The following is a 17,403-nucleotide window of genomic DNA, read 5'->3' on the forward strand; positions in this document are numbered from 1 at the left end:
GTCACTAATATCTCTATTAAATAGATTATGTTTCCTCTCTTTCACTTGAGAGGTAAAGCGTTCGATGTTCTGCTGTAATAGAGATTCCTTCTTTGTGAAGTCAGTGTGATCCTTGAATTTCTGAGCCTGTGCTACAGCCTCTTTCAATTCAACCTCACTATTAGATAGATGTTTGCGCTCTTCCTCAGCCAATAATTTCATCAAACGAATGGAGCCCGCTATAGACTCCTGTTCCCACCTTTTGAGAAATTCGGGAGAGCGCAATCTTGTGACCGGAAGAATGGTATTTCTCAGGCCCCTTGGCACTATATTATTTTTCAGATAAGTGTCAAGTGTCTGTACTTCCCACCAACATTTAACATGGTTTTTGTACACCCTATTCAAATTCTTAAAAGAAGCAGTGATGCTAGTCTGAATAGACTGTGTGGGTAACTCTTTTTCTGAGAACACCTCACTAGGGTCCCCTAGCCAGGATTCAGAACTCAGGTCATGGGACAAAAAGCCTGCCATTCCCCAGACTAGAATTAATTCGAGTTAAATACAATACACACAAAAACAATTGGATTGATAGACGTTCCTATAATACTTAGATAATCACAGCCTGATGAACGTTTAAAATAAAAAAACAAAGCTTTATTTAAAGTCTGTTTAAAAAGAGGGTGGGGAAACCCATATGTCACAATCTGTGACCATCAGGCAACTAATCTTAGAAATGTATACAGAGAGGGGAGCAAATGTCTCTGCACATTAAGAAGATTAGGGTAAGACCCGACTTGCTAGCTGGAATAGCTATGTATCTGCAGGTCGGGGTAAATGGACACTAAAGTCAGTGTGAATGGATGCACTATGTGTGTATCATCGGTGATCCTGTAGGATGTATATACACAGATAAGGTTGTGCCACCTGGTATATGTAACCAGGAATGTTCAATACATTAGATCGCACTGCCTCTGTCATATAACAGTCTCAAAGGACTTGCAGCCACTAACTGTAGTGCAGATGACAGATCAGTCTTTAATGTGTATTGCTGATGGTAAATACCTAGGTCACAGCCTTATATCCGCAGCCAGTATTGGCTAAATACAACCACTCAGAGCCAATTGATTAAGCTTCATTCACACACATAAAAGCCAGTATATTTTGGCTCATCCATCCATCACATGCATACTCCAAGGCTGACTAAAGGGTTAAATGCATCTAGTGCAGTCCTGCCTAAAGAGCTGTATCTGAAGCGATGTGGACATACAAGTTGCAGACAGTTCAACCATTAGGGCTCAACGAGTCCATATCTTTCGCCAGTTTCATCTAATACAGTAGCCCCATTATACATGGGATGGTCTACATTAGAGCTGGACGTCTGATATTGGAGCACGTCTGATTTTGGAGTCGCATATACCTATATGCTGCCCTTTATATTTAAACCTTGGCGTTGATCTGCACACATGTATATGCTGCCCTTTGAAATTTAATAATAACAAAAGGAAGAAAAAAATCTTTACTTAATATAACATAACATGATGTAAGTTGCATCTTGTTTTTTCCATTTTTGGTATAATAGGGTCTGTATATGTACATATCGATGTGCATCTATACAATCTGGATGTATAGTATATGTGCATGTCCAACCTGAGCTGCGTGCAACAGTGATGTTTCTTTTGAATCTATCAGTGTTGTAATTTACCCCTCCCCTTTGATGTCACACGACATGGGTGTGAGCGGTACCTGTCTTTTTTCTGGTTATGAATCATGAGGGCACCCCTTGTGTGGATTTTCTCCGGTCTGGAATGACAGTATATGGGCCGCGAATCTCACTCCCCCTGTCACTGCGTATAACGCAATTCATGTCAGGAAGTGTTGGAATCAATTTCGGCATCGGCCGGTCAGGGGGCGGAGCTAGAGAGCCCGCCCCTACTTCTGATTGGATACGGTACCGGGACACGCCTCCTGGTGGGCGGGGCCTCGTCCATATGAACTTGGCGTTCTATCGGCCGCGTGCGGCCATTACAGCGCCATTAGCCATAGCACACCACAGTGCGGCTCTACTGTTTTGACATTAGCAAACAATAAGCTCCTGAAGATGCGTGATAATAACAGGTCACGTGGAAACGCGTAGAGCTAATACATTGTATCAGGATACAGCTCTTTAGGCAGGACTGCACTAGATGCATTTAACCCTTTAGTCAGCCTTGGAGTATGCATGTGATGGATGGATGAGCCAAAATATACTGGCTTTTATGTGTGTGAATGGAGCTTAATCAATTGGCTCTGAGTGGTTGTATTTAGCCAATACTGGCTGCGGATATAAGGCTGTGACCTAGGTATTTACCATCAGCAATACACATTAAAGACTGATCTGTCATCTGCACTACAGTTAGTGGCTGCAAGTCCTTTCAGACTGTTATATGACAGAGGCAGTGCGATCTAATGTATTGAACATTCCTGGTTACATATACCAGGTGGCACAACCTTATCTGTGTATATACATCCTACAGGATCACCGATGATACACACATAGTGCATCCATTCACACTGACTTTAGTGTCCATTTACCCCGACCTGCAGATACATAGCTATTCCAGCTAGCAAGTCGGGTCTTACCCTAATCTTCTTAATGTGCAGAGACATTTGCTCCCCTCTCTGTATACATTTCTAAGATTAGTTGCCTGATGGTCACAGATTGTGACATATGGGTTTCCCCACCCTCTTTTTAAACAGACTTTAAATAAAGCTTTGTTTTTTTATTTTAAACGTTCATCAGGCTGTGATTATCTAAGTATTATAGGAACGTCTATCAATCCAATTGTTTTTGTGTGTATTGTATCTGTACAAAAAGCCATAGGATGGTCCGGTATGCAAGCTGAGAGAGCAGATATTCTGGGTTACTGGAAGCTTTCACTATTAGAGAATGTTGGATTCATGGAGGGACAGTGACAAAAAAAATGAAACGGCAGGATGACTACAGATTTTTTTCAGACCAGTTGTACTTCCTCAATGACTTAGTATATCCTCATCTTCCTCCAGACTCCACTTCACCTTGCAGTAATCACCGATCAACCAGAACTTGTGGCTCTTCTCCTGCAACACAGAGCCTTCCCTCTAATCCCTGACCGCAATGGACAGACCTGCATTCACCTGGCATGTGAATATGGAAGCATCAGGAGTCTCCAGGTTCTGCTGAGGGCCGGAATACGAGACCTGGAAGCAACCAACTACCATGGTGTGAGACTATGTAATATGATGTATATCTAAAGTTCATGAATGTAATTTACACCTTACTGCAGTGTTTAGGGGTGGACCGGGAACTTAAAGTGGCCCTGGGAAAAAAAACTAAAAGAGGCCCCATGTTGTAGGTGGGTTCAAATTGACAGAAAGCGGGGCAACACTAGTAGGCAGGGCCAACACATGTAGGAAGAGCCAAAAGAAGTAGGTGGGGCCAGCAATACCATAGTGCAGAACAAAATCCCGCCCCAGCAGAACCAAATAGCACAGTGCAGCACAAAATACTGCTGCCTGCGACACAGTATAAAACTGTATTATCTTCCTTAGGATGGCAATACAGTTCAATTAGGGAGGGCACCTGTGGCTGCTGGGCAGGTATATAAGTGTCCGATTCTGCTACATTAATTAATACTGAGAGTATCAGATCCTTATGTACCTGGCTGGCAACTATTAGGAGGGCTCGAGTGGCCCCTTGTGCATTGGCCCACCGGGAAATTTGCCTGTAGGGTCTATGGACAATCTGCCCCTAGCAGTGGTCCCAAACAGTAGCTCAAGAGCCACATGTGGTTCACAGCCCCTGTTGTGTGGCTCACCATGGGAGTTCTGGGTTATTAATGTATGGCTTGACATCGTTGCAGACCTATCCTAGATTTACCACCAGACAGTGCCAATTCGGATGGTATAATATTGTTTTACATTTCACAGTGAAATATTTATCAGCAAATGTTCATAATTTCATGTTTTCTTTTTTCACATAAAAAAAAAAATGTCTCTCCTCTTTTTTTGAGTTACTCTCATCCATCACTGAAAGTTGAATGTGTTCCATACATACAAAGGGTTGGGGACTTCCGCTTTACTGGAACACTGCCAGCTACAAGTCAGTTTATTATAAAAAAAAATGCCAAAAACATTTGGCTGCAGGGATACATATACATAGCATTGGATTCCTTAAAGGGCTTCTGTCACCCCACTAAAGTGATTTTTATTTTTTTTGGCTAGTTACATTCGTTATAGTGCGATATATGAGAATATAATGGTGTTACTTACTTTCATGCGGCCGTTTCTTAAGAAAACAAAGGTGACAGGGCCAGCCGCGATCTCCTCCTCCGGCCGGCCCTGTCAGTATTTCAAAAATCGCACGCCTCTGTTCATTCGGCGCAGGACGCTCTGAGATGAGGAGGCTTGTCTCCTCAGAACTCCCTCAGTGCGCCTGCGCCGATGACATCACCGAAAGAGAAGACGTCATCGGCGCAGGCGCACTGAGGGAGTTGTGAGGAGACGAGTCTCCTCATCTCAGAGCGCCTGCGCCGAATGAACAGAGGCGTGCGATTTTTGAAATACTGACAGGGCCGGCCGGAGGAGGAGATCACGGCTGGCCCTGTCAATTAACACGACGAGGGGGCGTTTTTTTGCGGCGGCTACCAGCAAGTAGACGGCCTACTTGCTGGTAGAGACCTGATTTGCATATTATAAAACTTCGTTTTCTCAAGAAACGGCCGCATGAAAGTAAGTAACAACATTATATTCTCATATATCGCACTATAACGAATGTAACTAGCCCAAAAAAAAAAAAATCACTTTAGTGGGGTGACAGAAGCCCTTTAACCTAATAATGACCAGTTGTCATGCTTGGTTCTGGGTCTTACTTTGGAGCACCGTGTACAGTGTGGGTTAAAGCTCCTGTTCCTATAGTCTAGCACAGGGATCAGCAACATCTGGCACTCCAGATGCTGTAAAACTACAACTCTCAGCATGCAACCTTACTCTGCTGTTCTTCTAATTGCCACATAAGTAAAAATAGGATTCTGGGAGTTGTAGATTCAGAATAGCATGAGTGTCGGAGGTTGCTGATCCCTGGTCTAGCAGAAGCAGATTGAGTGACAGTCGAGTGTCCTGGGGGGAGGACAGAGGCAGTTTATTACCCCTTCTGTCTTCTCCTTTCCTTGATAAGTGGTGCTCAGTGAGCGCTATGCCACTTCCTTTACCTGGTGATCACGTAAGCATAGTATATTATGTGCTAAATATAGAAGAAATCAGGAAAAAACTAAAATACAAATAAGAAAAAAGATAACCCACACCAACCCAAACCATCGCCATAGTCATCTCATTTGCACAAAACGATACATATTATACAGCAAAACAATCAACACAAAATAGGGATCCCATTTTAATGTCATTTATAATTTACTTCTTACATTTTTCCACCAAATAAAACCTCTAAAAAAACATAATAAGGCCCTATGTTTCATTTAAAAAAAATTGCTAAAATTATTTTGCTAACCCAACAGATAAAAGAGCTATTAAATTAAATCACTGTGTGGCCTAAATCACAAATAATTCAAACATTCAGGCCTGGTCATTAATGCAAAAGATGTGTTATGGAAAATTCCACCGATGAAGCTGGAACTGGCTTTATACCACTTTGGCTTAATGTGCTGCCATATACTACCCCATACGGCATGTAGTATAGAATAGTTCCCTTACACAGCATCTGAACATGTCTGTTTCTTTTGGATCAATATATTGAGGTGGATAGCATACAACTCTAGTGCAAATAGCATGAGAAAATAACATAGCTATAGTATGACTCCTAACATCCATGTAGATGGTGACTCCTAACATCCATGTAGATGGTGACTCCTAACATCCATGTAGATGGTATGCCTGATTAATGCACTACTCTGACCCTGCTGGCTCGGACAGGTAACTGCAATTTACTTCTTTTTATAAGAGTCATTTGTTGCTCATTTTAGTGATGTCACAAAAGAAGTACATTCTCAACTATTTTCAGTATGTGACAAGTACTCACTTCCTTCCGTTAAGTTTTGGCACCTTTTGTATCAGAAAATCCACTGATGCAATTGTCAAGGTTCCTTAGACCGTTACAGCAAGTGGAGGCTCGGTGACTTTGTGACTATTAAAGGGGTTTTCCAGGCTCCTGATATTGATGCCCTAATCTCAGGATAGGTCATTTAATATCCGATATTAAATGAGGTCCCGACACTCCGCACCCCCACCCATCAACTGTTCCCTGCAGTCTCTGGTGCTGGAACTAGCAATTGGGATGGAATAGGAAGCACAGCTCCGTTCAGAGTGTAGTGGCCGTGCTGGGTTACTGCAGCTCAGCTCCCATTCTCTTCCTGCAGTAATTCAACATGGCCAATGCACTGTGACTCAGATTTACTAATCCTGTAGATGGCGCAAGCTTAGAAAGGTTGTCTAGACCTGCACCAGATTTATCACAATGGCTCACGCTGGATGTCTGGAATAGACACTTCTTGACTCTATTCCACTTATTGGTTGGCTTACAATATATCAGAATTGTGCTGAAATTTTGTTGCAAAATGGTGCATCCAAGGCTCTACCCACTTTCCACTAAGCCCTGTCTAATTGTCGAGTATCTTGAGAAAAAAAGTGTAGAAACCCTAGATGTGCTAATCTGTCGATCAGCTGATCAGTGGCGGTGCGAATTGTGAGAACCTCACCGATCAGATATTTATGACCTATGCAGAGGACAGGTCATCAATATCAGAACTCTGGAAAGCCCCTTTAATTCATTGACGTTTCCTATATATCTCCATATGCAAATAAATAATTGTAACTGGAGCGCAAACTTTTTAATTATCTGCACTGTATTACACAGTTTCACTTGGTGCGTTTAATGTATTAGTATATTATATTGTAACATAACTGGCTCCATATCACTCATCATGTTTTCTATATTTCTTCAGGTATGACCGCATTGCATGTGGCCATCAGGTCAGGACGTAGTGATATCGCTTTATGTTTACTGGAGCATGGTGCTGACGTGAATGCCATGGTACAGTACCCTTTAATGTCTTACTTTTTGGATTTGGTTTTATGTTGTTGGTATTGAGCACACAGCTTTAAACCTATATCATATTTGTTCCCGTTTTGTTTGGGTGATTGTTGACTTAACTCCCTCAGTACACATAGATGTTTTGAGTTTTCATTTAGAAAATTGTGCTATACCTTTATGGTTAATTTCAGTCTCTTCTACAGGACTTAAAGAGTGGTCAGAGTCCTTTGATCCAGGCTGTGGAAAGTGGTTCTGAGGAGCTGGTGTCACTTCTGCTTCAGGTGAATAATACAGTATCTGTTCATATAGTCATAGTCACATTGCAACTTGTCAGCCAATCCTGGGTGTTCACTGGAAATGATGGCGGGCTTACACAGTCCGATTGTCGGGCAGATTATCGGGAAAGAATGTTCCTATGAAAGCTCGTTCCCAACAATCTGCCCATCTAAAGGTGCAGTTGATCACCCGATGAACAAGCAAAATGCTCGTTCATTGGGTGAAAACAGCTAAAATCTAAACAGCTATTTGCTGCCCAAAAACAGTAAATCCAGCGTTACTGCTGAAACCTCCCCATGGTTTAGTCCTTTTCATACAGCTGAGTACATGTCAGTGTGCTTATGAATCAGTACAACAAGCCCAGTAGTTGTGTGAGTAGGACAAAGGCAATGAGTGTTTCATCATTTAGGGGTAAAGAGTACACATTGCAAGGGGTGAAATCCATGGTGGCAATCCATAGCATAAATTGACATGTTGCGGATTTAAAATCCATACTGCAGATCAGTTTTTGCTGCACAGAAAAAGATGCAAAACATCCTGCACGATATGATACTAAATATGTGGATGTGCATGGCTACATTTATAACATCACGAAAAATAATGCACTAAAACAATAGACGCAAACACAATATATGGACCAAGCCCTCACTCTAATTATAAAATCTGAGACTCTCAGCTAATATATTTTGATCAAAACACATCTGTGTTCACCTACCCACTCCAAGGTGGTCTCAGTCAGGCAGACCTACTCTAAACCTACTAGTGTTGATCAAGCACCAAAGTGGTCGGGTGCTCTGGCCGAACACATCGGTATGCTCGTTTGCTCTACTGAGCACCTGAGCACAATGGAAGTCAATGAAAGAACCGCAGACACCCCCTGCTCGGAAGAGAAGAGGGTGTATGGTTCACAAAAAATGGTTAGAAATTGATGGAAACCCCATCAAAATGGTTTGGAAACAGCATTAAGAGTACAGCTGGATGCATCTTGGACTCCGATTATCTACGACATACAATAGAAAACCACACAAAGGCTATATGCCAAAAGCCAGGTATATGCAAGCCATCAATCTATCCATGAGACAGATAACAGGCTTAGTCAGCATACCTTACAATAGCAGCCTTGTGCACTATGAGACATTCCAAACCAGCTCTCATCTGACTGAGAGCCAGTAAGCCTCAAAGTTACTTCAGATCTGTTGAATGGTTTGGGTGGACCGGCACACCTAGATCAATATCATTAGGGTGACAAAAAATGTTTTCTGATTGTCCTAACATAATATTCAATAACCTTTCTATACAGTTTTGTCATGTAACAACGAATTTGCATAAACATGGGCATATGGGAAAGACATGCGATCTACACTACTCATGAACAGCGCCATCTATTGGTTTCATAGTCTTATGACAAGACTATTAGTGTAGCCTTTCGCATGGAAAACTCGCTATAAAAATTTGTGATTATAATGTTTGCGATCCACACTACTCATGAACAGCACCATCTATTGGATTCATAGTCTTGTCTTAAGACTATGAAATCAATAGATGGTGCTGTTCATGAGTCATTACAAGCAGGGCAAAAGTCCTCGGATACACTCTAGCAAGCTTATATTACCGCAGATAAAGTGCTAGAAGATGTGTGAATGATAGCAATCCGATATGCACCTCAGTGTTAGCGCAGGCTATTATAGGATGAGTGCTACACGGTGAGTGGACTCTGTTGAGCAGTGTGCCCCACTTACTAGCGCCTCAACAAGATGAACAGCGCCATCTATTGGTTTCATAGTCTTATGACAAGAGTAATAGTCTTGTCATAAGACTATGAAACCAATAGACGGCACTGTTCATAAGTCATGAACAGCGCCATCTATTGGTTTCATAGTCTTATGACAAGACTATTACGCTTCGCAGCAAAAAATGGCCGGCACTCATTTTCCGTTATCTTCAATAATTCTATTTATTGTCACTTAGTACTGTACTATATGACAATAAACTGAATTATTGCAGATAACAGAAAGTGAGTGACTGCCCTTTTTTGCTGCTATTTCATGGGATGCCAATCCTAGGACGCGAGCACCACGAAAACTTACCTGCAGTGCCAACTTATTGGACATTAAGACTATTACTCTTGTCATAAGACTATGAAACCAATAGATGGTACTGTTCATGAGTAGTGTAGATCGCAAATTTTCCATGCAATGTCTTTCCCATATGCCAATGTTTATGCAAATTATTTTTTACATGACAGAACTGTAAAGAAAGGTTATTGAATATTATGTTAGGACAATCAGAAAACTCTTTGTCACCCTAATGATATTGATCTAGGTGCGCAGGTCCACCCAAACCATCCAACAGATCTGAAGTAACTTTGAGGCTTACTGGCTCTCAGTCCGATGAGAGCTGGTTTGGAATGTCTCATACTGCACAAGGCTGTTGTAAGGTATGCTGGCTGTTATCTGTCTCATGGATAGATTGATGGCTTGCATATACCTGGCTTTTGGCATATAGCCTTTGTGTGGTTGTCTATTGTATGTCGTAGATAATAGGAGTCCAAGACGCATCCAGCCATCTTCTTAATGCTAGTTCCAAACCATTTTGATGGTGTTTCAATCAATTTCTAACCTTTTTTTGTGAACCAGACACCCGCTTTTCTTCAGAGCAGGGGGTGCCTGGTTTGATGCTCTCCCATTGACTTTCATTGTATTAAATTGTACTCGAGCACCCGCAGTATTCGGCCGAGCATAGAGATGCTCAAGCCGAACAGCAGTTCAGCCAAGCATGCTCGCTCAACACTAAAACCTACCTATGCCGTTGGGCATCTATATTTATGAGAGCAGACCCTGCACATAGAGTACACCTATATTATATGTATCACCTAATCAAGGTCGTCTGTGAAATAGGCAGAGCAAAAGTGCTCAAAAATTTCTTTCCCAAAATAGAAGCACATTACCTGAAGGGGCCATTCCTTCAAGACTAATCAAAAAAAATCACAGAAAAACATACAAAACATCCTGCACACAGTTTTCTGCAGCATGTGGATGAACTTTGTAAAATCTCATCTACTTTGCATCTACTGTAATTACTGTGGATTTTCTGCCTGCCAATCTAACAGAAAATCATTGGTGTCTCTGTCCCGTTGGAACATGCTCAAAAAGTGAAATTTTCTATTCACGGACAGCAAGCAGAAATAGTGAATAGGAATGCAAAGTATATTAGAAATGACGATGCTGTATTCACAAGACTGTACAACCCCACATGGCCCTATCCTTGTTTTATGGTGCTCTTTGCCTGCAATGGACCTCTACGATACCTTTGTGGACCTCTTCTTGTGTACAGAGACACATAGATAATTCACAAGAAAAATATGGCATGTTCCAAGCATGAGATATTAAAGTGGCCCTTGGTATGCTGTGAGTTTAGGATATGAACCTGTAAGCACTCTCCATTGCTGTACAGGATCTGTGCTCATGAGCTCTCGGGGAGAACATTTCTAAGGTCACTTGCATTGGTAAATGTTGCCCTGTATACATATAATTATGATTCATGGATTTACTGTTAACGCTAATTTACCTGATCCCTACAGAAAGGCACAGAAATCAATGGATCAACCTATGCAGGAAACACAGCATTGCATGTAGCAAGTGGACGAGGGCTTCATGAGATTACGCGTTTACTACTGAGAAGTGGGGCGGATGGTAGCATAAAGAACTGTCACAATGACACCGCCATGACAGTAGCCAAAGACAGAAAGGTGAGCTGGAAATGTAGGTATAGTCAGAAGAAGTGGTCTCTAGTCTCTGGCTCCACAGCTGCTGCAAGACTACAACTCTCAGCATGCTCTGACAGCCAGAGGCTGACCAGCACTAGAAATAATCAGTGCACCATAACTGTCTTGTGACCTCAGCCGCAACTTCATCCTCTACTGAGGTTGTGCTGCAGTCATTACAATGTGTTATTTTAAAGGGAAGATACGGCTTTGCAAGAAATGTCTTTATTTTATATCAGTACTGTACATGTAAAGTAATTAGGGTAGCAATTTAGCAATTATTCTTTATTAAAACTCTGCTAGTATTTTGTGTCTATAGCTCCTACACAGATCCATGTGTCTCCATGGTAACAGACTGCAGAGAAGCCCTGTGTAGTCTGATTCTGCAGGAGTACTCCCAGCAATCGCCCATCTAGTTCTTACTAACATACAGTATATTCAGTAGCTTAGCAAGAATTAAGGGGACAGAAGGGTGGTACTATGACTTTAGGGTTAGATTACATGTTTGTAGTGTGAAACCATGGAGAAAAATGGATTTTAGTGTTTTTTACTTTAACCTTCATATATATATATATATATATTTATACTTTGATTTTTTCTCTCCCCTATGAGACCTCTGATCATGATGATGACTATGTGATCTTCTGATAATACACTCTAGTACTCCAGCATTGCACTGTATTATAGTCTGTCAATACATCGTCTATGCCATTGCTTGTCCCCATGCAGGGCAGGGGTGTGTCTGCAGCAGATCAGTATTACACAGTGGCATCTGCCACCGCCACCAATGTGATTTTTAACCATGCCCTATGATCAAGTGTTTGCTCGTTCATCAAGCCTTTGGAGGCAGTATTAGACTGCCAGATGATTGCTAACAAGCGTCCATAGCAATCATCTGCCAGAAAATATGTCTGTTTAATATACCTTTTAGGCACTTTACATTGAGTACTAGATACAGTGTATATATGGTGCAGGGTGGGAACAAATTAAGATCCTTTCGGACAATAAAACAAATCAGTTGTAAACCTTCCCTTTAAAGATCCTCTGTCAGCATGAAGGGGGCGAGCGCTATGCAGGGACACTTACCGTGTCATCCTCCATGCAACTGCGCTCCTCTGCTGTGTGTGAAGCCAGCAACACCTCCACTTCCTCCACAGAAATAATTCTGACTCTGTACACCTCCATGTGAAATGAGATGCCTACAGATATATCATAAGGCTCCACAGTCGTCTATGGTTACCTTATTATAACTCCATATAATGCAAAAGGCCATAATATGGTTGTGTGCATGAGGCCTTAGAATAGCGGGTGCAGAGGCAGTGACGCTGTAAGAAAAATGTTATTTATATAAAATACTGAATAAATGGTATTTATCAGAGTGTGTCAGTGCGAGGTATGGCATTGGCATTTTAATAAATAGCACAATTGAAATTGAGTTCCTCTTGAATGATTCCATGACTCGTGAAAACAGTAAATGGCCCCTTGTGTGCTCTTACAATGGGTTCATTTATAGAAATCTGCAACTTACAAAAATCTTTAAACGGGAACTATTTATTTACTCTGTTTTAAAAAATGATAGTTTAAAAAAATCCCCTTGTTTGTACAGTGAATGTCATCATCTGTAGAAAACTGGCACTAAACTATTAAGGGAGTTATCCCACAAAAAGTATTACTATAGACAAATAAGGCATTTTAAATTGAATTATTATTGCAATATCTATACAGTATCTCATAAAAGTGGGTACACCCCTCAGATTTTTGTAAATATTTTATTATATCTTTTCATGGGACACTGAAGATATGACACTTTGATACAATGTAAAGTAGTCAGTGTACAGCTTGTATGACCTGTGGTGTGCCCTCAAAATAACTCAACACACAGCCATTAACCCCTTAGGGACCGGGCTCATTTTCACCTTAAGGACCAGGCCATTTTTTGCAAATCTGACCAGTGTCACTTTATGTGGTAATAACTTTAAAACGCATTGACTTCTCCAGGCGATTCTGGAGTAAAAAAAATAAAAAAAATACCAAATTAACCAAATTTTTTTTAAACATTTGCTTAATTTCCAAGTTTCAATTTCTCTACTTCTATAATACATAGTAATACCTACAAAAATAGTTATTACTTTACATTTCCCATATGTCTACTTCATGTTTGGATCATTTTGGGAATGACATTTTATTTTTTGGGGATGTTACAAGGCTTAGAAGTTTAGAAGCAAATCTTTAAATTTGTCTGAAATGTTTAAAAACCCACTTTAGAATAGAAACCACCCAAAAATGACCCCATTCTAGAAACTAAACCCTTAAGATATTAAAAACTGATTTTACAAACTTTGTAAACCCTTTAGGTGTCCCACAAGAATTAATGAAAGATAGAGATAAAATTAAACTTTTTGGGCAGATTTTCCATTTTAATAATTTTTTTCTAGTTACAAAGCAAGGGCTAACAGCCGAACAAAACTCAATATTTATGGCCCTGATTATGTAGTTTACAGAAACACCCCATATGTGGTCGTAAACTGCTGTACGGGCACACGGCAGGGCACAAAAGGAAAGGAATGCCATACAGTTTTTGGAAGGCAGATTTTTCTGGACTGGTTTTTTGACACCATGTCCCATTTGAAGCTCCCCTGATGCACCCGTAGAGTAGAAACTCCAAAAAAGTGACCGCATTTTGGAAACTACACCCCTCACTGATTTTACTAACTTTGTTAACCCTTTAGGTGTTCCACAAGAATTAATGGAAAATAGAGATAAAGATTCAAAATTTCACTTTTTTGGCAGATTTTCCATTTTAATAAATTTTTTCCAGTTACAAAGCAAGGGTTAACAGCCGAACAAAACTCAATATTTATGGCTCTGATCCAGTAGTTTACATAAACACCCCATATGTGGTCGTAAACTGCTGTACGGGCACGCGGCAGGGCGGCGCAGAAGGAAAGGAACGCCATACGGTTTTTGGAAGGCAGATTTTGCTGGACTGTTTTTTTGACACCATGTCCCATTTGAAGCCCCCCTGATGCACCCCTAGAGTAGAAACTCCAAAAAAGTGGCCCCATTTTAGAAACTACAAGATAGGGTGTCAGTTTTGTTGGTACATATGATTTTTGGTTGCTCTATATTACACTGTTTGTGAGGCAAGGTAACAAGAAATAGCTGTTTTGGCAGCGTTTTTATTTTTTGTTGTTTACAACATTCATCTGACAGATTAGATCATGTGGTATTTTTATAGAGCAGGTTGTCATGGACGCGGCGATGCCTAATATGTATACAATTTTTTTATTTATGTAAGTTTTACACAATGATTTAATTTTTTAAACAAAAAATACTGTTTTAGTGTTTCCATAGTCTGAGAGCCATAGTTTTTTTCAGTTTTTGGGAGAGTAACTTAGGTAGGGTATGATTTTTGCGGGATGATATGACGGTTTGATTGCACTATTTTGGGGTGCGTATGACTTTTTGATCGCTTGCTATTACACTTTTTGTGATGTAAGGTGACAAAAAATTGCTTTTTTTACACAGTTTTTATTTTCATTTTTTTACGGTATTCACCTGAGGGGTTAGGTAATAAAGAGGATAAAGAAGTACGTTTATGCTTTTTTTGTGGCAAGACCCAGTGTCTAATCAGATCATACCTGTAATCATTTACATATCTGCTGGAGACATAATTGCATGTCGGGTTTTTCAGTAATCAGACATCTGGGTGCATTATTTTTTTTTCAATGAGTGTAATTTACAGAGAGAAATTGCTGAACAGGAAATTTCAGGCAGCATGTTAGTTCAATGGTTGGCCATTTTGCCTGGCAGCACCAGAGTCTGCTGTAAAATCCATATGATTTTTGGAGAATTTTGCCCAGATACATTATGTGTGGTCATACATTTAAAGGATTGTCCCATCTGTCAAATAAAGGGCCAGGTATGTCAAACAGGCCCACTAAATCCCAAAATTAGGTAGCAATAAGTACTGATCCCGTAGGACAGAGGGATAAAACTTAGCATTTATTTTCGGTCAATCTAAAATTATGGACAACAGAGGAGGAGCCTCTATACATAACAAATATAACAAGACAGCCCAGCGGGCAAAGTAATACATACAAAAACAGTGTGACCAGAGGTTTGAATAAAAGCAGGAACGTTCTCACCCGGTTGTTGATCAGGATGTCTCATGGAGAAGACTGGGGGTGAAGAACGGTCCTTGGATGCTTCTCGTTCACACACAAAAAATATAGATGAGCCCCTTCAAGATGGTTGGAGGCGAGGTGGTTAGCCCTAGGCAACCCTAAGAAGGGGGGCAGGGGCTAGTATGCCCTACCTATCTACACGGGGACTTACCCCGCAAGGAGCGTCCCCGTCCGGATGCCTGTCCCTGTGGGGACAGAAACCCTAGTAGTCCCTAAGAGATGCTCCCCCTGCTGTTGTTAAAAAAAAAAATCACTTTTTGCATTGCCCACCATTGAATTAATGGCTAGCTGTGTAGTATAGAGACCTCCGGAGTAGGAACCAATCTTTCAAGTGATTCTACACTGGTTTTTAGGGGGGAGCCAAGGAGTAGACTCATCTTCCTTATGACCTCCAAATAGGGCAAGTAGGCATGGTTTCTCTTAATGGGACACCCTGGTTCACTAACATACTTCGATTATATTCTGTTTGTAGTGATTGTAGTATCTACACAGTATTTGTACATTAATTTCCTATGTGGGCAATGAAAGTTTTGAGTGATTCTAGAGTCGGAAGAATTCCAATTGTTGCAAAAACTAAGGTCGGATATGGCATTTCAGAATGATGTTTTCAGCTATGGAAAAAAAATGAATTAATCTTTTCACAACCTTTGTCCATATGTCCCATTATGGCCTATGTGGGCAATAGAGGCAAAAGGTCTGGCATTTAGGTCCCCAGTGTCAGCCTAAGGTTCCTTGGTCCCAACAGAAAAATTGATTTTGAGGCCCACCCACCATCTATATATATGCGTGGACACCAATAATATCCAAGACATAGGGCCATATGATCTGTGTTGTCTTGAAAGAGTTTCCTTCCCTAAGGGACTGGGTTCTTGTCCTCTTACGTAAAGAAAGCAAAAGAAAGACTCATATGGAGCTTATTTTCTGATACATATATGGTAAACATCTACTTTTTGGTGGCGTATCATTGATCTTGTACATAGTTGTCAACCTAATTCATTGGAACATGAGCTGCATGCACAATATACAACAAAGCTAGTTTCATTTTTAGCAAAGTTTTGCCAAAAGACAAGAAACACCTTTTTCTTTGACCCAATGCTTGACTTTCAGAAGAACTCATCAAACAGTCCCCACCCACTCACACCACATCAGTAGTCATTATGAAAGTGTCCTGTGATGGAATTCATAACTGTCAGCAAAGGAAAACACTGTGATACGAGGATTACCCCACGGGTTGTTAGATACTGTATGTTTAATCCATTTTTTGAAATAGCTGGTCTTGGACAAACCTTTGAGACATAAAGAATTCAAAGATGGAGCTTTCAAAGAGGGTCTTAGTTGCTAGATCCTTCACTATTAGTTCATCCACTCTTAGCGGGGTTGTCCAGTTGAAAATACTCTACATTTTTCATACCTGCACCTGGATCTGAGTGCTTTTGAAATTGCATGTAATTAGTATAGCCACTGAGGTATTCAATAAAATATATTTGTATAGTGCCACCTGATGTTTGTTTTGTTCCTTATTTCTTTGTCCACTTCACTGAGGTGGTCGCACATGCTTGGTTCCATCCTTCATTTGCATGCATATGTTTCCAGTCATATCTAATGTGAGAAGGTGTGACAGTTACAGGGAGAGCCCCCTGGGAAAGAGTATGCCCACTGAGCAGTGAGAGGGAGAGATTTGCAGCAGAAAGGACACGTCTCCTGAGCTGCCAGTCTGAAGAAAATCTAGCAGAGCAAATTAATTGGGAAGGGGGTAGCTCTGGAGGCATCTGAGGTACCAAGCTGTGATAACCTGTTGAATAGAGAATTTTAAGATGGACGTCTCATTTAATTTATATTTCACTCTTCTCTATGTGCTCTTCTGAGTGGAGATTTCAATTTCAAGTGGATTCAGTACTTTATGGAAGTTACACAAACAGTCAAGCATTTTCTTCCGACTATTTCTTAACTATTCGTATTTTCCAAATTATATCTGGATGGGTTTAGTTGTCACATGACTGTGTGCATCTTCCAACTAATACTTGTGTTGAGACAAGGAAATAATATAATGCGGCGGAGCCTGACACATTTTTTAGTTTTCCTTTAATGCCTTAACGTGATGTACAATGCATACAGGAAGTCTTCAAATCCTTTCACTT

At 40.7% G+C, this 17,403-nt stretch overlaps 1 protein-coding gene across 2 annotated transcripts in view; it reads left to right on the top strand.

Annotated features, from left to right (window-relative positions):
- The window catches only part of LOC122926668 (B-cell lymphoma 3 protein homolog), a 100,305-nt gene that overhangs the window by 70,826 nt on the left and 12,076 nt on the right, over window positions 1-17,403 (top strand). Inside the window, exons 4-7 of one of the 2 annotated variants that reach the window (XM_044278118.1) lie at window positions 3,022-3,217; window positions 6,951-7,039; window positions 7,243-7,320; window positions 10,896-11,076. In XM_044278118.1, coding sequence (XP_044134053.1) covers window positions 3,022-3,217; window positions 6,951-7,039; window positions 7,243-7,320; window positions 10,896-11,076 — 544 coding nt within the window. The remainder of the gene's footprint in view (window positions 1-3,021; window positions 3,218-6,950; window positions 7,040-7,242; window positions 7,321-10,895; window positions 11,077-17,403) is intronic. The other variant, XM_044278116.1, reaches the window with a different exon arrangement.

The sequence above is a fragment of the Bufo gargarizans genome, chromosome 2 (genome assembly GCF_014858855.1).
Source record: "Bufo gargarizans isolate SCDJY-AF-19 chromosome 2, ASM1485885v1, whole genome shotgun sequence".
Classification (NCBI taxonomy): domain Eukaryota; kingdom Metazoa; phylum Chordata; class Amphibia; order Anura; family Bufonidae; genus Bufo; species Bufo gargarizans.